Source organism: Aotus nancymaae, unplaced genomic scaffold, assembly GCF_030222135.1.
Source record: "Aotus nancymaae isolate 86718 unplaced genomic scaffold, 86718_ANA_hifiasm-v0.15.2.pri h1tg000090l, whole genome shotgun sequence".
NCBI lineage: Eukaryota > Metazoa > Chordata > Mammalia > Primates > Aotidae > Aotus > Aotus nancymaae.
Window position 1 is genome coordinate 583,907 of NW_026988505.1, and position 21,540 is coordinate 605,446.

The 21,540-nt window shown below is 43.4% G+C and overlaps 1 protein-coding gene across 1 annotated transcript in view; it reads right to left on the bottom strand.

Annotated features, from left to right (window-relative positions):
- Positions 1–21,540, bottom strand: part of MCPH1 (microcephalin 1) — a 245,463-nt gene that overhangs the window by 4,371 nt on the left and 219,552 nt on the right. The window contains exon 13 of the mRNA XM_021667159.2: positions 19,638–19,875. Coding sequence (XP_021522834.2) covers positions 19,638–19,875 — 238 coding nt within the window. The remainder of the gene's footprint in view (positions 1–19,637; positions 19,876–21,540) is intronic.

Genomic DNA, 21,540 nt, shown 5'->3' on the forward strand with positions numbered 1-21,540 from the left:
ACCTGTAGTCTCAACTACTTGGGAGGCTGAGGCACAAGAATTGCTTGAACCCAGGAGGTGGAAGTCTCAACTACTTGGGAGGCTGAGGCACAAGAATTGCTTGAACCCAGGAGGTGGAGGTTGCAGTGAGCTGAGATCATGCCACTGCACTCCAACCTGGGAAACAGAGCAAGAGACTCTGTCTAAAAAAAAAAAAAAAAAAAAAAAGCTGCTGAAAAAATGATGCTCTCTCACCTAATTAATCTAAAAATCAATATAATCCCAAAGTTTCAAACTTTTAAAAAAGAAAGGACACACTTATTCTAAAGTTTATATGAAAAAAAAAGCATAGGAAGATGATTTTTAAAAAGAAATAATGAGAAAAAATCGGACATACCAGATATTACAGCAGTAAAATAGAGTTTAGCACAGAATAGACAAACAGATCAATAGATGAGAATAACCAGAAACACACCCAAACACATGTGGGAGTTTAAGAGATGTCTCACAGGGGGCATTATAAGTCAGCGGTCGATAAATGAGTTATTAAAAACGGGGCCGGGGGCCGTGGCTCACACCTGTAATCCCAGCACTTTGGGAGGCCGAGGTGGGCAGATCACGAGGTCAGGAGTTCGAGACCAGCCTGACCAACATGGTAAAATCCCGTCTCTACTAAAAATACAAAAATTAGCTGGGTGTGTGGCATGCACTTGTAATCTTAGCTAGTCAGGAGGCTAAGGCAGGAGAATCGCTTGAACCCAAGAGGTGGAAGTTGCAGTGAGCCGAGATCGTGCCACTGCACTCTAGCCTGGGCAAGACAGAGTGAGACTCTGTCTAAAAAAAAAAAAAAAAAGACATGGTCCCCTCACATTATATAATAAATGAAGTGTAGATGAATTAAAGCACTAAATATTTTTTTAAATTATAAACAGGAGAATACAAGATTATTTTTAAAGCTCAGAGGGTGAGGAAGACCTTTTCTAAGCAAAACCACTAAGTGTAGGTGCCATGGAGGAAAAGAGGTATTTAATTTTATAAAAAATAATAGTTAAACATTAAAAACTTGGTAATACTTAATATACCATAAACACAGTTAAAGAGACAGAATGTTACAACATTTACAACAAAAGTTTAATGTCCATATTATGTAAGCATTGCTGTAAAACAATGTAAAAAAGATCAATAACCCAATTTCAAAACAGGCAAGGGATCAGGACAGGCAATTCGTGAATGATAAATCCCCTATCTAAGATATTCATACTCATTAGTAATTTAGTAATCAGGAAATTACAAATTAATGAGATTTATTTCTTTTTAACTCATCAGATCACCCAACATTGAAAATATGGGTTATGTCCAGTATTGGACATAGGAATTTATACAACATAAGAAACAGGATTTTATATACTTTAGTAATAGTGTAAATTGGTATAGCCTTGTGTATCAGAATTTAAGTACACATATCCTAGGGCACAGTAATTCCACTGCTTTGAATCTATTTTACAGAAATCTTCATGTGCCTGGGCTTGGACTAGAATAATTATAGCTCAAGAAAATCTCTTAAAATTGAAATTCAGATTGTTCCCATTAGAAAACACACACACACACACACACACACACACACAGTCTAAAATAGAAGCCAGCCATGTTGCAGAGTTCATGCCTGTAGTGCCACCTACTTGGGAGGCTGAGGTGGGAGGACTGCTTGAGCCCAGGAGTTTGAGGCCAGCCTGGGTAACATAGTGACACCCTGTTTCTAAAATAAATAAATAAATACAATAGCAGAACAATAAAAATAACAGAAAGCACATAAATTAATTACAGCCCCTCCTGATGGTTAAAAACAATGAAGTCGCTGTATATATGTTAAGCTTTCAGAAGGATCTTTTTAGCATAGGGTTAAAAAAAAAACTCATGAAATAATGTGTGATTCCCCAATTTATATAAAAACAAACCCCAAACAATATCTATGTTTATATACATTTATTTCTATGTAAATATGCTTTTCTTTTTTAAGAGACAGGATCTTGATCCATTGCCCAGACTTGAGTGCAGTGTTATGATCATGGCTTGCTGCAGACACGAATTTCTGGGCTCAAGTGATCCTCCCACCTTGGCGTCCTGGGTAGCTAGGACTACTCAGTCCATCTGAGTAGTCCTGTGATGGCATGGGCCATCACACCAGGCTAATTTTCAATTTTTTTTTTTTTTTTTTTTTTTATAGGGGCAAGGTCTTTCTATGTTGCTGAGGCTGGTCTCAAACTCCTGGCATCAAGCAATCCACTCACCTTGGCCTCCCAAAGTGTAAAGATTATAGGTATGAGTCACTGCACCTGACCATAACATGTTTACACTTTAAATATGCTTTTAAAAGAAATCTGCAAGATACACTTCCATCTTTATTGTAGTTACTTTAAGGAAGGGTTGTAAGACCGGGGATTCTGTGTACTTTCTCTACTGTTTGACTTCTTTGACTATGAAATCAAATATCACTCCATCCATCCATCTACCCATCTACCCATGCATCCATCAATCCACTCACCCATCCATCCACCCACCCACCCACCCACTCACCCATCCATCCATCCACACATATATCTTTCCATCCACACATTTATCATGGTGGGGATAAAGGCTGCCTGAAGTATTGATCTTTAAACAGAGACAAGATAGAGCAGAAGCCTAAATGTAATCTCACAATGAAGTCTGCATGTTACACCTCTCATGGCCTGCTCCAGGACTGTGCTGCCTGAGGAATTACCCTGGACTCCGGAGCAGTGGCACTGAGGTGCACACGGGACTGTGACTGAGTATGTGGTTAGCACTCTGGGGGATCTGAAGCACATCTGACCACTCAACAAGGGCTGACAGCTCCAGAGTCATGTGAGGGAGCCCCGCACAGCCTCATGTTCCTAACTGTAAACACACACAGGAAAAATGATTTCTATCCAAGTTCATTTGGCATCTGAAGATTGCCACATCCCCACATTCCAATGTCACTTCATAGGAATAATCCTCAAATACCCGATAAAACATGGCCATAGGACAGATGTTAGAATGAGGCCAGTCCTGGCTGGTAGAGAGAGAGAGGAATAGTAAGTTGAACTGCCCTTGAGCAGCTCCCTGAAATTTAAATTGAAAAAAAAAAGTTTTTCTTTTTTAAACAACATTATTTAGCAGGTCGTGGCATGCATTTATGCACAAGCTAAGGTTTACTAGCCATGCCTCTGTGTGGTCTTACGGTTAGGATACAGAATCAACATGCTGCCACAATTAATTCTTTATAGTATAGTATGGGCAAGTCATTTTATTTAACTAAAACTGCGATTGCCAGCATTCGAGTGTGGTTAACGGTATCATGTGCAGAAGTTCAAGAGCGCATGGGACCCCGTGGTGAGCTTTATCTTCACTTATCAAAATAAGTAAGCATGTCAGGGCGGGGAGATCTAGCCAGATCTCCACTTGGGTAAAGAATCGTCGGCTCCCTCACTGTGGGATGTGGTCACCCGGCCTCTGTGGCTTCATGACTTAAGACAAATGTTCCTAGAGCCCTTTCTCACAATGAGCCCAGAGTTGCCCACTGTGTGATTTTCATCTGCCCACGTCACACCTTTCCTCTCTTTCACACAGCGGTCCCGTAGGCGTTGCTTCTGCAGACTGAATAAACCTCCGTTCTTCTGTGTTTCTCCTCAGGTCTGGCTTCTAGATGCCTCACTCTGAAAGCTCAGAACTCAAGACTAGATGCCACCTTCGATTCTTCTTTCTCTAACATGCCACATCCCATCTATCAAGTGTAACTGGCTCTGACAACTTCACAACACCTCCATCGATATTTCCCTGGTCCTAATCCCCATCACGAATCACCCGAACCACTGTAAAGGTTCGAGATTGCTTCCTCTGCTTCCATTAAAACACACGTGTCAGTGCTGTGAGAGGCCAAGTCAGGAGGATCCCTTGAGCCCAGGAGTTTGAGACCAGCCTGGGCAAAAATGGGAGACTCTGTATCCATAAGAACAAAAACAAACACAGAGTAAACAAACCAAGATCAGAGCCTATTCCTCCCACTAAAAAGCCTTCTGTGACTTCCATTTAATCTTAGAACAAAACCCAAACTTCTTGCTGTTGTCTGTTGAGGTGTCAATGGTCTGGAGCGGTCCAGGCTGAAGCTGCCTGCTTCTCCAGCTTCCTTTCCTATCACTCTGTCTTCTCTCCCTTCATTTCAGCCATGCTAAACTTACAGCTTCTCCTGACCTCTCAGCCCTTACCTTTCCTGGAAAGGCCAGTCCCATAGACCTACAAGAGTCCACCCTTCTTTTCATTACCTGGGCCTCAGCTCAGATGCCACTCATCTGCAAGAGGCCTGCCTCACTGCTACTCTCCATTCTCATCCTGTTTTCTCCATTGCACTAATCACTGTAAGGATTTTTAAAGAAATTGTTTGTTGCCTGTCTTCTCCCTTAAATGTTGTCCCACAGGGGCAAAGGCTCTACATTCCAGTCAATTGCTGTACCTGCAGTGACTAGAATATGCTCGGCATATGACAAGTGCTTAGGAAATATCTACCAAGTGGATGAATTGATGACCTGATACCACGGGGTCGTTTGAAGAAAATAGCTCAGTCTAATAATACAGCGGTTCCCAACATATTTTTTCTGCTCTGATATTTGACTGGAGACATTCACACAGCTGATACTTCTCTAGACATCCTAAGAATGTGTCACAGACAAGAAAGTCTGCCATTTATGTGTGACTCCTAGCACACCAACTTCTGTTTCCCATCCAAGAAACGTGTAAAAGGATATTACAGGTGGTGTGTCCCTTATCCAAAGTGTTTGAGACCGGAAGTGTTTTGAATTCCAGACTATTTTGGGAGCATTTTTGGAAAGTACAATGAGATACTTTGAAGATAGAACCAGAGTCTAAAACCAAAATTCATTTATGTTTCATCTGCATCGTACACACACAGCCTAACCGTAATTTTATACAATATTTTATTTTGTGCATAGGCTGGTGTGAAGCTGGGTGTGATAGCATGACTGTAGTCCCAGCTACTTGGGAGGCTGAGGTGGGAGGATCACTTGAGGACAGCAGTTAGAGGTTGCAATGAGCTATGATCACAGCACTGTATACCAGCCTGGGCAACAGAGCAAAACCCTGTTTCAAAAAATAAACAAACAAACAAAGAAATTTTGTGCATGAAACAAAGTCTGTGTACACTGAACCATGAGAAAGTGGAGGTGTCACTATCTCAGCCCCTACTCCCATGTGGACAGTGTTTGTGTGGCATCATCGTCATTTCTGACTCTGAATTCTTTTTCTTCTTTTTTTAAGATAGAGTCTCACTCTGTCACCCAGGCTGGAGTGCAGTGGTGCAATCTTGGCTCACTGCAACATCTGCCTACCGAGTTCAAGCAATTCTTCTGCCTCAGCCTCCCAAGTAGCTGGAATTACATGCGTGTGTCATCATGCTCGGCTAATTTTAGTAATTTTAGTAAGGATGGGGTTTTTCCATGTTGGCCAGGCTGGCGTTGAACTCCTGGCCTCAAGCGATCTGCCTGCCTTGGCCTCTCCAAGTGCTGGGATTATAGGCGTGAGCCACCTTGTCTGGCCCTGACTCTGAATTTATATGCTACCAAGAAGCAATCATTTCCTTACACATATTCACACTAAGTATACTTAACAGTAAAAAATATGACATGCCACTAACACAGTGAAGAACCATGTGCTCAGGGGAGCCAAGCAGCCAGTGGCATCAGCAGAAGACCCGGATCAGCTGTTCAACAACAAACAGCAACAATAAACAACAGCAGGCTTCTGGTCTCCCAACCACGCTGTGCTTTGATTAAAAGATTACGGGACACTGTATTTTACCTTCTAGGTGAGAAGGAACATCAGAAGCAGTTGCAGGCCTGGGAAGTGGGTCCTCTGGGGACAAGGAGGCATTCTGCTGGGTGGCTTTTTAGCGGTATCCGCCCCACTAACAATGGGGTAGAATTTTTAATGGTATCCGCCTCATTAACAATGGTCTTAGAACCGACAGCTGCTTTCTGTTGGTTCAGTGTACACAAACTTTGTTTCATGCACAAAATATTTATTTAGTTTTATGTTTATTTTTTGGAAACAGGGCCTCGCTCTGTTTCCCAGGCTGGTGTGCAGTGGCATGATCACGGCTCACTGCAGCCTCTAACTCCTGGGCTCTAACAAGCCTCTCACCTCAGCCTCATACGCAGCTGGGACTATAGACACATGCCACCATGCCTGGCTAATTTTGTTTTCTTTATTTTTTGTCTTAGAAGTCACTCTTTGATTTTATAAGCTGACATGATTTCTTGTTCTGTTGTGAATGCACACTGCTCTAGGCATCAGTTAACCCATTACAGGTGTGCTCCACGCTGTCCACGAGTGCTTTTTCTGCAGGTTAACGTCATCTTCACGGTTGGTATCATCATGATCACCTTGATTCAGAACCATTCTGGCTATTTCTCCATCAGTCAATGAGACGAACAACCGGAGCCTGATTAACAATGTTAAAATGACATTATTGTCTACTTCTTCCAGCTGACTGATGAACTCTGAAGGTATGTTTTTTCCAAACATAAACAGGTCAGACATCCTTTTCTTCTCACATGACAAGCTGAATCCTTCTAAGTCACCATCTTGTTCATCATCATCACTGAACATAGCCAGAGGCCAGAGGTCATGCCAGGCGTGCCCAGCTATTTCTTTAGTCACGATGTTCCAAGCATTGGCAACAGCGCAGATGGCATCCTTCATGCTAAACTCCCAAAAATCTTCCACACCTACACCTCTGTTCACTGCTGCGAGCATGCACCTCAAGAAGGTGTTTTTATACTTACTTTTCATTGATCTAAAGATACCCTGGTTACATGTCTGAACTAATGAAGTCACATTTAGGGAAAGTGCACAGCATAAATATTATCTTTGATGAGAATTTCAGCTGGAGGATGAACAGAACAGTAGTCAAGGCGTAAGAAAATCTTGCTGTCATCATCTGGTCCAACTTGTCTGCAGCGAGCACAAGATGCTTGATAGGAAATGCTTGTAAAACCGATCAGAAAAGACGTCCCTCATGACCCACACCTTTTTGTTTTGTTATATATATAATATATATATACACATACACATATGTGTGTATATATATATTATATATTTATACTTTAAGTTCTGGGGTACATGTGCAGATCGTGCAGGTTTCTTACATAAGTATACGTGTGCCATGGTGATGGTTCGCTGCATCCATTGCCCCGTCATCTACATTAGGTATTTCTCCTAATATTATCCCTCCTCAATCCCCCAATCCCCTGCTATTCCTCCCCTATCCCCCCAACCCCCACACGCCATATGCACATGTATATTTATTGTGGCACTGACCCGCACCTTTTTGTTAGCATAATGATGGACTGGTAAGAAATTTACTCCTTGAAAACATCAAGGACGCAAGCTTCTGCCCATCAGAGCAAGTTCACACTTCCTCGTGCCTGCTGCATTTGCACAGCACTGCCCAGTCATTCTGCCTTTGACATCCTTAATTCCTGTAGGGGCTGACCCATCGGTTGTAGTCAGCATCTTTCCGGGGCAATAGCACCCAAATGGTGATGTCTCATCAGCAATACAGACTTGTTCTGGTGTCAGATTTTCATCAGCGATGATCTTGGCAAACTTGTCAATGAGTTTCAATGCTGCCTTGCGATCTGCAGATGCTTTCAAACTTGAATGCTGTGCCATTTAATTTTCTGCAATCAGCCTGTTGAATATTCACAGTTCCCTTCAATTTTCAGTTCATAGGGATAGATCTTCACTTGTTTCATGATCAGCTACCATTGAGTGGCATGTGTTCACTGTGATGCCTTCAGATCCAGTTTTTCAATACATGATCGATGTCTTCATTTTTAGCTTTACATGGAGTTTTTCTATTTTTCATTAACTTTTGTTCATCACATTCAGCATAGAACTTCAAAAGTGTATCCTTCTGTCTCTTCAGGTTATATAGGGTGGTCATTCCAACCCCATACTCTTCTGTAAGATGTTTCACACTTAAACTGCTGTTCGGTTCTGCCAACAACTTGACTTTGTGTGCTACTGATAAACAAATTCTTCCTCTTTTTCTTATCACTGTTACACATCGGGGGATCTGCAGGTCTTTTTGACATTTTCAATAATATTTTTACATGACACAGCAGAGAACAAGCAAAAAACCACGGTGAATAATGCATGGAGTTCTTGGCCCCATGTGAGGTATCACGGGGAATCAGCGGTGAGTGCGTCCAGCCAGCACACGTGCCATTTTATGACGCTTTGTGGGCATGCCGGTGCGGGGGAATTTGGGTGTGCATGGAAAAGGGGGCTGGGTGGGTCTTTTTTCCCTTGGGGGCACTAAATCAACTGTGTTGTGCACCTGTGCTTTGACTATGACCTGTCACATGAGGTCAGGCGTGGAATTTTCCACTTGTGTTGACAGGTTGGCCCTCAAAAAGTTTAGGATATTGGAGCATTTCAGATTTAAAATTAGGAATGTTCAACCTGTATTACAGGGCTAGCCTTCAATCCACTATTATTCACTATGTTTTCTATTACATTTTGTAATTGTTTATCATTGGGTATACAAATGCGAATGATTTCAGTGACTGGATCTTAAAAAGGGTAATCTTGCTGAATTAGTTGTAACAGTTTCTTCATTCTCTTTGATGTTTCTACATAGACAACTGTATCACATGCAAATAAAATGTGTCCCTTCCTGTATTATTCTCATACTTTTTTTTCTTATTTTATTCCCTTGACTAGGAACCATAGAACAGAACACTGTTGAAGACTAAGAGTAATAGAATTTATGTGTGTCTTGTACCTGATTTAAGCCTTAAACTAAGGTTTTCACCATTCAATATTTGTTGTACTTTTTTACAGATAACCTTCATAGTTAACAAAGTTATCTACTCCTGGTTTCTAAAGAATTTTTTTTTTTTTATCATTACTAGGCGTTGAATCTTCTCTACTGCTTTTTAACACTACTAAGAAAATTAATGGATTAGAAAAAAGAAGACTTAATGCTATTCATTTATCCTTTCATTCTTAGGTTAAACCACACTTGGTTATGTGTGTGTTTTAAAAACACACTGCTAAATTTGACTTGAAATATTTTATTTCAGATTTTATGTACTTATTTACAAATGAGTTTTTTAAACCAGGATTAAGTCAAGATCATGCTAGCTTTGTAAAATGAGGTGAATAGCTTTCTTTTTTTTTTTTCCCTGCAAAACTTTATTATGTTTGGTAAAACTTACTACTAAACTATCTGTGGAGGGTGTCTTTAAAAGTTTGATAGACATAACACAAAATTTACCATATTAGCTATTTTTAAGTGTCTCCTTCACTGGCATGAAGTACATTCACAATGCTGAGCAGCAGTCAGTACTATGATTATTAATTTCTAGAATGTTCTCAGTGTCCAAAACTGAATCTCTGTAGCCATTAAACAATAATTCTCCACTCTCTTTTTGCCTACTCCACCGTTGGTCACTCAACTATACTTTGTCTCTGTGACTTCATCTATTCTAAGTTCCTCTTGTAAGTGTAGTCATAGGATATTTGTCCTTTTGTTTCTGGCTTATTTCACTTAACATGTTTTCAAAGTTCATCCATGCTGTTGCATGCATCAGAATCTCCTTCCTTTTCAAGGCTGAATAATATTCCATTGTATGGACAGACCACATTTTGTTTATCATGCATCCACGGATGAACACTCGGGTTTCTGCCTTTTCGCTATTGTGAACAATGCTGCTATAAATGTGGATGTACAAGTAGTCTTTTGAGATCCTGCTTTCAGTTTTTTTGAAAAGAAATTGTTGGATCATATAGTAATTCCATTTTCCATTTTTTTGATGAACTGCCACATTGTTTTCCAATGTGGCTACAATATCTTACCTTCCCAACACTACAGGAGGACATAAGGGTTCCAATTTTCCATATCCTTACCAACACCTGTTATTTTCTGTTTTGTTTCTTGTTTGTTTTTTAATAGTAGCCATCACAATAGGTGTGAGGTGCTGAGGTGCTATCTTGTTGTGGTTTTGATTTGCATTTTCCTAATGCTTACTGATGTTGATCATCTTTTCATGTGCCTATTGGACATTTATATCATCTTGTTTGAAGAAATGTTCAAGTTCTTTGCTCATTTTGAAATGGGCGTATTTGTTTTTTTGTTGTTGAGTTGCAGGAGTTCTTTATATATTCTGAAGATTAACCCCTGTTATTTGCAAATATTTTCTCCTATTCCATAGTTATCTTTTCACTCTGTTGACCGTATCCTTTGATGCACTGAAGTCTTTCATTTGGATGTAGTTCAATTTATCTATTTTTAATCTTAATTGCCTCTCTTGTGGCTTTCACGAGCCATGCCCACTTCTTTCCTTGCCCGCCTTGCATGTTCTGTGAGACAGGGATGAGGATCAGTCCTTCAGGTATGACCCAGCCAGGCTAGAACAAATAATGTCTGGTCTGCTCCCAGCAGCTTAAGGAAGGGAACTGGGAGATGGGTTGCCACATGCCACAAAACTTGCCTGCAGACTTGAAGATGGCCTCTATCAGGTGTTCGCCTGGATGCTGTATGCACTTAGTGGTTGTTCAGGGCACCTGCAACTTTGTTTCAGACAGCTTCTGCCTGGTTTTAGTGGTTTCTGCGGTGGATGAGAGCGGAGAGCTTCCTCTTCTGCCATTTTGCTCCCATTCCCCTGTGTAGGGGCCTTTTTAGTGGTTGGTGAGAGGAATACTTTTGATTGCCTATTTGACTTTTAAAAATTTTCTTTTTCTTTTTTTTGTTGATACACAATTGATGTCCTTTTTTTTGAGACAGTTTTGCTCTTGTTGCCAAGGCTGCAGTGCAATGGCACGATCTTGGCTCACTGCACTCTCTGCCTCCTGGGTTCAAGCCGTTCTTCTGCCTCAGCCTCCCAAGTAGCTGGGATCACAGGCATGTACCACAGTGCCTGGCTAATTCTGTATTGTTAATAGAAACAGGGTTTCGCCATGTTGGTCAGGCTGCTCTCTAATTCCTGACCTCAAGTGATCCACCCGCTTCAGCCTCCCAAAGTGCTAGGATTACAGGCGTGCGCCACTGCACCCAGCTGATGCACATATTTTACCTATTCAATTTTTTAAATGTTTAATTTGTTTAAATTTTCTATGTCTTGAATCAATTTTGGTAACATTTTTCTAAAAAATTATCCATCTTACCTGTTTTCAAATGTATTGGTATTAAATAATTCATCATGCTCTCTCATGATTTTAAAATATCTGTGCTATAGCTGCAGTTACAGCTCCAATTTCATTCTTAGTATTTCCCATGGAGCCCTATCTCTTCCTTTCTTTCTCAACATTGTTAGGGTTTTTACTATTTATAAGTTTTTGCCCCCAAATAACTCAGTTTTTTGCTACTGCTGAGCCTCTCGTTTGCACTGCGGCCATGTTGCCAACATTTGGTATTGTCTTTTCTCTCCTTCCTCCTATGTTCTTTGGGATTACTTTACTGCTATCCATTTATTTTCAAGCACCAACATTCGAGAAAAAGTGATTTAAAAATGAAATGAGATCATTTCATCCAATACTTTTTTCCCTTGCTGCAAACTGGGAAAGCTGATTGTTATTTTACCTCAAGGTGGGGCTCCTCTGTCTCAGTCCTGTTTGTGGAACACCAGGTTCTGTGGGATGCAGTCTGAGAACCATGACAGTTAGCGGCTGTGTAAGTGAAAAGAGTTTTCCACTTGCTGGGCCCAGCATAAGATCCTGCTTATTACCAAGGAAGATTCTGAACTGAAAATCAGGGGCTGGAGCTGGGGTTCTGGGTCTGTCGGTAATTCATTGCATGACTCTGGCTTAGAAATTCAGAGGCCCTCAGTTTCCTGCTGTCTAAAAGCAGATTTCCATAGGTGATCTTACAATTTATTTTCAGCTGAACCAGTTTGCTCAGGCTACCATAACAAAATGCCACATGGTGGGTGGCTTAAACAGCAGACATTATTTTTTTCTCACAGTTCTGGAGGGCAGGAAGACCAAGGTGTCACTGGGGTTAGTTTCTCCTGAGGCTTCCTAAGAGATGGCTACCTTCTCCCTGTGTCCTCACTTGGACTCTTCTCTGTGTACACATATCTTTGGTGTTTCATTTTCTTTTTTTTTAAGATAGAGTTTTACTCTGTCCCACAGGCTGGAGTGCAGTGGCAAGATCATGGCTCACTGCAACCTGTGCCTCCTGCATTCAAGGGATTCTCCTGCCTCAGCCTCCTGAGTGGCTGGGATTGCAGGTACCCACCATCATGCCCAGCTAATTTTGTATTTTTAGTAGAGATGGGGTTTCACCATGTTGGACAGCCTGGTCCTGAACTCCCGAACTCAATTGGTCTGCCAGCCTCGGCCTCCCAAAGTGCTGAAATTATAGGCGTGAACCACCGCGCCTGGCCTCCTCCTCTTCATGTAAGGACTCCAGTTATATTGGACTAGGGCCTTGCCCTTACGACCTCATGTTACCTTATTTATGTCTTCAAAGGCCCTAGCTCCAGATACAATCCTGTTCTAAGGATGGGGAAGGCTTCAACCGATGAATCCTGGGGAGACAAAATTCAGCCCATAACATGAGCCCTGTCACTTTAGGTTCATTCAACACTGACTGCCTAATATGCAACAACAAATAGGAAACCAAGTCCATCAATCTCCAAAGACACGAGAAAATCTCTCCTACAGTCATAACCCAAAGCATCAATTAAGTTGGTCCATAAGCAAAGATAGCCTAAAACCAAGGGCAACTTCCCATTAGGAGGTTGAGCTTTGAAGTTTCTGATCCTCAGAGCCGCAAGGCAGTTGTTACACACTTGAGCATTCCCTAAGCAGGCGAGTGTTTGCAGGGGGCTTTGTGAATGTGTACAGCAAAATAGTCCTCAAAGTTTCCTGCCACAACCAAAATGTTTAGAGCAGCATGTAAATGGCTGGTTTCACTTCTCAAACCAACCACCACATTTCTAATGTATATAAAATGTTGCCTTGTTTACAATATTTCTTATTCTGAATTGAATAGGCAGCTGACTCCTGTGTTCTAGGAGGTTTTTTTTTTTTTGTCTGCTTTTAATAGGCTTTCAAACCTTTACATCTCTGATACAATTCCCATCCTGTGAGTTGAGTTCTGTTGGCATAAGTCTAACGAAGGGGACCCAACAGGTTAGGAAATTTCAAAGATAACTCTCTAGGACCATTAGTTTGACCAATGAATGCAATAAAGGGAGTGCTTAGACATTCATTTTCTGAGCAAACCTTTCCAAAGCTAGCAGTTCATTTTTTAAAAACTCACTAATGTTTACATATAGATATATAACTTTTATTTACTTATTTATTTTTGTGAGACAGTGTCTCACTCTGTCACACAGGCTGAAGAGCAGTGGCGTGATCACAGCTCACTGCAGCACTGACCTCCCTGAGCTCAAGTGATCCTCTCACCTTAGCTCCCATGTAGCTAGAACTATATAGACTTGCATCACCATGCCCACTAATTATTGTATTTTTCTGTACAGATGAGATTTCACTATGTTGCCCAGACTGGACTCGAACTTCTGGGCTCAAATGACCCACCCGCCTCGGCCTCCTAACGTGCTGGGAGTGCTAAAATATGTACATCACCCAGGCATAAGCCACCGTGCCTGGGTGATGTATATATTTTTAAAAGCCTAAACATATCAGATGTTGACATTACCAAATTCCACCAGTTTTACTTCTCATTCATTTATATCCTGGTAGATTTCACCTGTTTTGAGAACAATTCAAAGGAAAAATAGTTCTTCATATTGTCTCAATGGTGTCTTGGAATTCTACAAACATTTTCTGAGTGGTTGCTGAGCTCCTGGGCATATATACCTAGGTGAGGATAAAATGAGGCTGTTGGCTGGGCGTGGTGGCTCACGCCTGTAATCCCAGCAGTTTGGGAGGCTGAGGCGGGTGGATCACCTGAGGTTAGGAGTTCAAGACAAGCCTGACCAACATGGAGAAACCCCGTCTTTACTAAAAATACAGCCAGGCGTGGTGGCATATGCCTGTAATCCCAGCTACTCAGGAGGCTGAGGCAGGGGAATCGCTTGAACCCGGGAGGCGGAGGTTGCAGTGAGTCAAGAGCTTGCCATTGCACTCCAGCCTGGGCAACAAGAATGAAATTCTGTCTCAAAAAATAAAATAAAATAAAGTAAAATGAAATAAAGTAAAATAAAATAAAATAAGGCCGTCTTGGGAGAAGAAGGGCTGGAAGGGGTAGAACTCCCTGTCTCACTCTCCTCTCTGCCACTCTCACGGCTTCTGCAGAAGGCCTCCCCTCTCTGCTATTGGTTCCTAATCTAGACAATGGAAATGTGGACTTCAGTGACTCTGATCAAGCCTCACGCATCTATCGAATTAGGAAGCCTGCAGGCCTGAGACCTCTCGAATGGCCCCATGTGAGTGTTGTGCATTTTTCTGGTCAGTCATTAGAAGAAATGATAAATGAACCAGAGCAGCATGAGAAGGCCCGCGTGCTATCAGGGATCTTTTTCCTGAAAACATCGACATGGCCACATGTTCAAACCAAATTTTCTTTGTAAGTTTTAAGGAAATCATGCAGAGGCTAAACTTTTTTTTTTGGCAATGCTGTTGAGAATATTACATTATGTTCCCACAATAGCATAAATGTATGTCTTATCACTTGAACAGAACCCAGACAATAAAAGGGCGCCTGAGAGTGGAAATACGCCAATGAGAAAGGCCAAGCCAGCGCTTGGTGATAACAGCAGCAGGGATGGAAGAGTGCACAGAGCTGAGCACAGCGCAAATGTCGCAGACCCTTGAGGACCGCGCCGGGGCTCAGAGCTCCACCCGCGGGCTTGACATCCTTACTCCAGCCCAGTTCCTTCAGGCCCCAGGGTCTTCCTTTTGTGATGTGTAAAATGGGAATTATACTTCATGGGAGTGTTGGGGGAAATGAACTCATTAGCAAATGCTTTCAGATATAATATGTATTACCGATATCAAGTAAAGGTAACATTTTATTTTCTAGGTCTGGGAATTGGACTTTTGTTTTCCTGTTTACTTTTATCCATATTCAACCACTCACAAGTGTGTACTCTCTCAAAAACAAACAAACAAAAAATAATAAAACCAACCCCATTTCTCCTTCTGGTTGAATGATTCATCAAGAATCTTGGCCCAAGTACAGTGCAGTTTCAGGGAAAACAGACTCTAGGGAACGAACAGGGAACGTAATCATGACCGTTCCGATAACCCTGTCATTTGGCAACGCGGTGGGGATGCAATTCTCCATGGAGCAAGTGAGTGAGGCGGGGCTTACAGTTCCTATGTTAAGCCCTGTTCGGTGACTTCACACCTCCACTTTCTGTTCAATGCCAGCGGCAGCTGGGGCGGTGGGCAAGTGGAGGGGTCACCTCAGAGCTGAGGTCAGAAGAAATTCTCACAAGTAAAATAATCACTAACAATTTTTGTGTTCGTAGACGTGGTGTTGGTCTTGAGATGCAGACAGCGCAGGAACAAAAGGCTTGCGGGTGGACTGTGGCGTTAGGATGCTGCAGTCCCAGGGAAACAGCTGTGGCTTCAGTGCCCACCTTTCCCTCCTCTGGCTAAATAATAATAATAATAATGAAAGGAAAATAAAAGAAACTTCTCGGAGAGGTTCCTAATGGCTAAAAAAAAGCTTCTCCATCCCAGGTGACTTTACGACATCTGCAAAATAAGGCTACAAGATCTAGAAACGGTATGAAGGTGCTGAAAAATGAATTTTTTTTCTTTTTAGAGATGGGGTCTTGCTCTGTTGCCCAGGCTGGAGTTCAGCCATGGGATCACAGCTCACTGCAGACTTGAACTTCTGGGCTTAAGCCAAGCTCCCACGTAGGTGGGATAATAGGCATGGGCCACCACGCCCAGTTCAAGTTACTCTTAGATGCCCGGGGACCCTACCTTACACAGCAGTTGATATTCCAGTTTAATTTAATTGACATATTTTGAGTACTGTCTTTTCATACTTTAATTTATTTAAACAAAATAACTTTTGATTTGGTGCTTTAAAATGGTTTGATATATATTCCTCTAATTTTTTCAATATTGCAACATTTTGAGAATGAAATATTGTCCAGAGAAGCATTTGTTATTATAATGGCAGTTAATGGGAGGAAAAAAAAGTCTCCAAAATATACCATGCTGCTTTGTCAAAGGGTCAGGGATGACTAGGACACACCCATGGACACCGTCAGTCTGCCATACTTAACTAGCAAGCCTACGTCTGCCATGGGGCATTCTCACTGTCTGCATTATCTCTTTTCAGAAACTGTCACATGGGGTAAGCAAGGTTATGACTCTGTTTCATACATTAAGTAAATGTGTTCCACAGAGAATAGGAGATTTAGGCTAGGCATGGTGGCTCATGCCTGTAATCCCAGCACTCTGGGGGGTCAAGGCAGGAGGGTCATTTGAGGTTGGGAGTTTTAGACCATCCTGGCCAACATGGTAAAACCTCATCTTTACTAAAAATACAAAAATTACCTGGGCATGGTGGCAGGTGCCTATAATCCCAGCTACTGGGGAGGCTGAGGCAGGAGAATCACTTGAATCTAGGAGGCGGAGGGTGCGGTGAGCAGAGATCTCAACACTGCACTCCAGTCTGGGTGACAGAGTGAGACTTCGTCTCAAAATAATAATAATTAATAATAAAAAGTATGTGATTTGCTTCTGGTCAGAGAATAAGCAAGCAGCCATCCTGGACCTGGATGAGGCAGGAAATGCAACGCCTTGGGCTGTGTTTTCTGTAGGTTTACGCATGTGTGTACCGACAGATAACTAAACCCTCCTATATTTCCACATAGCTGCAGCTACTGGATTGGAATTCAATTCACAAGGAGAAAAATACAGGTCAATAAATATTTGAAAACTACGTGATCTTACATCCCAGAGTGTGGGCTGGAGAGTCTCGGTACACTGGAGAGGTCCGGTACTCTGGGGGCCAGTGACCGGTGAGTGAGGGGACTCCTGTCACATGGGTGAGGGCTGCAGCACACATCATACCCAGATGTGACCAAGGGCGCATGGCATGGAGATGGCATAATTGGTGAGAAATCAGAAATAGGACAGAGTTACAGGAGCAAAGGAGAAGAGGCTGGGGCCCGTGGCCTAGCCCTGGCAGTCAGAGAACTCTGAAGGGCTTTGCAGGAATGGAGCCTCGGGATTAAGCAAGTAGACATTCACCTCCTGAAAACCCATGGGCGGGAGAGCCGAACAGCAAAAGAGCCAGAGGAAGTGAGAAGCTGCCAGGCGAGCATGACTCTGCACAAGGATGCAGGAGTCACAGGAAGGGGCCGCCAGAGCCACCCAACCTGGAAACACAAGGGCAAAGGCAGGCTCAGGCCCTGCATGGCACAGACCTTCCAAACTCCAAAAAGACTAGCTGCTGATAGGGACTGTGGATATTGATCTTGTGCATAGTTCTGTCAGCTGGACCAGACACGCTTTCAGGCCCAGTTCTGTTCCGCAGTAGGTGGCATTCTGATAATACACTTTTCCAAAATACAAAAAAAAAAAAACCTCTGTTTCCGAACATAGGATGTTCTGAAGGTTATATTCTTGGCATTTAGAAAAGAGTGAATGGCCTCTTAGCTTTCGGACTGTGGCTAATATAGGGTTGTTTTTTTTTGAAGTTAGTTTCCAGGCAAAAGATGAATTACTCTGTACCAGAGAATAAAAAATTACTTTTGATTGCCATGCTTTAAAAATATATGGAAGGATGACCATCAATCACGTGAAATATATCTGTAAAATGTCTGTAGTTACACATAAATGTAACTTGGACAAACACAGCATCTACTTGTCTATTAAGGGATAATGTTTAGCAAGGGTTGAGAAAAGCCAGACGTTTAGGATTCAGAGACAAGGGGAAGTACTACGAAGGAGACCGATTAAGAAACATGGAAAGAGATGGAAGCAAAGAGAGAGAAAAAGAATGAGAGAATGAGAGAGAGAGAGAGAGAGGGAGGATATACCTCTGAAGCCAGGTAAGGATCTTGGCCCCAGGGGCTGAAACTAGAGTGATTCATTGTGAAGGGCTGAATTGTGTCTGCCCAAAATTCCTATGTTGATGTCTTAACCCTCAGTAACTCAGAATGAGACTGTATTTGGAGACAGGGCCTTGAAAAAGACAAATTAAAATGATACCACTGGGGCCAGGCGCAGCGGCTCACACCTGTAATCCCAGCACTTTGGGACGCCAAAGCAGGAGCATCACTTAAGCCCCAGAGTTTGAGACTGTCCTGGGCAACACAGGGAGACCCCAACTCTACAAAAAACAAACATTAGTGGGGTGTGGTGGTACGCATCTGTAGTTTCAGCTACTTGGGAGCCTGAAGCAGGAGAATCACTTAAGCCAGAGAGGTTGAGACTGCAGTGAGCTGTGATCACGCTACTGCACTCTAGCCTGGGTGACAGAGTGAGACACTGTCTCAAAAAAATAAAAACAAATAGAACTATGCCATTGGGCAAGCCCTAATCAATCTGACTGGTATCCTTAGAGTAGAAAAAACATGGACACACGCAGAGACACCAGGGATGTGTGTGCACAGAAGAAAGGCCACGTGAGGTCACCGGAAGAAGGCAGCTGTCTGCAAGCCCAGGAGAGAGGCCTCAGGGGAAACTAATGCTGCTTATCTTAGGCTTCCAGCCTCCAGAACTGAGAGACAATGTGTGTTGTGGAAGCCTCCCAGCCGTAGTATTCTGCAACGGCAGCCCAAGCAAACAAACTGTCTATCACAGCCCCATGGAGGAGGATGTGGGGTTTCCCCACAGTTGAGCATTAGGATTGTCCTGCCACACCTGACTCTGCAGGGTGGTTAAGTTCTAGTGCAGATGCTGCCCCTGCCTCCTCCGCCTTCCCCAGGCCATCCTGGCTTCACACTCTTCCTTAACCCCCTTCTCCAGGGAGCGGCTACAAGTCTCCCGGAGCCCCGTGTTAGCACAGCGTGCGGGTCCAGCCTCCTCCGGTCACCTCTCAGCTCCTACCAGCTCTTGCTCCCCAGAATCACACACAGTGCTTGGTGCAACTCCATGAGTGCCAGGGTGGGATGTGACAGTCACACTCTGCTCACTTTGCGAAATCAAGGATGGCGTCCTCTTCTTTAACGCCCTTTGAGCACATGAGCAGACGGAGTGATCACGAGATGTGCCTGGGAGCGGGGATGACAGGGACAGGGGCTTGGGCCCTAATGCTGGGCACTGCCAGGGACTCTTGAAGCAGGGCAAGGAGGCGTTGGGGAGGGAGGGTCTAAGGGGGGTGCCTGGGGAGCCTGTGCCCACAGGGGTGGCTCGGGGTGGCTTTGGGTGGATGGGGTTTTTCACACGAGCCAGGGAGGTCAAGTGGGGAAGTCCAGTTAGATTTCCCGTTTCCCTGTGAACTGTACTTCAGCTGACAGCAAGGAGTGGGAATGCTGAGGGTGATTACATGTCGCCGCCAAGGCAGATGCTGGAGGCCGAGACATCAACCCAGATGCCCCGGCGGCGTGGAAGAGGGTGTGAGCATGACACTGCTCTCCCTGGAAACCTGTCCACAGATGAGGACCACAAAACAGTGTCTCTGCCTAGATTCTTACCTAAGATCCATTTCTCTGACAGGTATTTGACTGTTGCTTTCTTCTTTCCACTGTAGGGCCCGATGATGATGCTGGCCTGGCGGGGGACTTGGCTGACCCGGCCTCCACACAGGTGAACCAGTCCACAAAGACTGGCCATTGGGGGTCTGCTGGCAGGCGAGACAAACATCACTGGCTGGTCAGCAAAGAGGGTTCCACGGTATGGCCCTTCAGACAAGCAGCGCTCGCTTCGGCACAGCTGTGGGCAGACAGAGACAGAATTACAGAGGTGGAACCACTCCAGTCTCCACAGCCTAAGTGAGCTACTGAAGTTTCCTTCCTTTTTTAGCAAAAGAATGGACTGAATATAAGGCTCCCATGCTCCTGTGAATTTCAAATCTGAGAACCCAAAGATGATGATGACATTAGTGGCATAAAACTGACATTTTCTGAAGCAGCCATGAGTAAAACTCCAAGGAAACAAACTTATTAGCACAAAAGGAAAAAAAAAAAGATACAGGCCTTTGAATTCTTATAAATCCTCAAACAAAATATTGAAAAGCAACCGTTAGCAGAGAAGAGCCGTATCTAGTCTGAACTCCCATTAAAGTAACATGGCGACATGTGCAAGTGACGGCAAGATTCTGACGCACTGTAAATGCTGGGGTGTGCTGGAAGAGCGCCATTCAGTCCAGTGTGCTCAAGGCTCCTGGCAGAACGGGACTTTATATAGAGTCTGAGAAATGCTGTAATTCCAACACCAAGGTCTGGGCGGGGAAAGGGAGAGTGAGGCAATGCATGAAGCAGAATTCCTAGAGCCATTCCCAAAACACACTGGGTTTGCGGGAGAGAGGTGTCTCCAGGTTGTTTCAAAGAGCTGTTGGGAAACATTTCAGAACCAGGGATGTGAAACTGCTCTGCTCCTTGTGCTGGCAATGTGCGGTCATCTGGCTGATCCAGAGGACTGCAGAAGATCCAGTTACTCTGAACACACATTTTCCTAACTGCAGGCTGGTAAAGACTTCTTTTCGAGTGTAAACACCCTCTGAGAGATGCTGTGCGTTATCAGCCATCCATGTTTTGTTTTGCATAATTTCCTTGCTTATTTTTCCTACAATATCTGAAATCAATGGCTCAAGCAAATTAGAGATTTGAGGGGATGTATGTGGGGGAAGGGATGAAAGGGTCTTCTCAGAGGAGTATAACCTGGGTTGGGGTGAGGGCAGGGTCCTCTCAGTCAGGGGCAGCCAACAAGGCTGACCCCAGAGGCAGGGGTGCGGTGGGGGCCGGGGGAAGAGCAGCAAAGAGTAAGTTCCACAGCCCACATGACTCACAAAATCAGAGAAAGAGTGAACTGTTCTCCTGCTAGGTTTTCATACTACTGTGATATTTAACAAAAGAAGATTCTACTGTGAAAATATAGCTCCAACATCAATGGAGGAGAGCCAATACACTTAAATATGTTCATGGAATTCGCTTTTTCTCTTCCCCTGCGTTTAATTTTGCAGCATAATTAATACTGAGCCTCAGCAGCCTCCATGTGACTTGCAGGTGACAGTGGCAGTGGCAGCAGGGGCAAATGGTGATTCTACCTGGATGGTGACTTCGTATTTTTAGTAACCTGTCCTGGGAAATAGGTGGTGGAAACAGCTATTGATTTAATTTTCAGACAAAGAGACTGAGCTGATGCAAGACAAGAGATTTGCTTTGGCAAATAGTGAGTCACACATCATGGGGCCAAGCTGCATGGAAATGGGATCAAGAAAGAATATCTTCTATCTTAAAGTAGGACACACACATTCAAAAAGTTCATTATGAAAGTATTTGACTAGGACGGGCATGGTGGCTCAAGCCTGTAATCCCAGCACTTTGGGAGGCCGAGGCGGGTGGATCACCTGAGGTCAGGAGTTCGAGATCAGCCTGG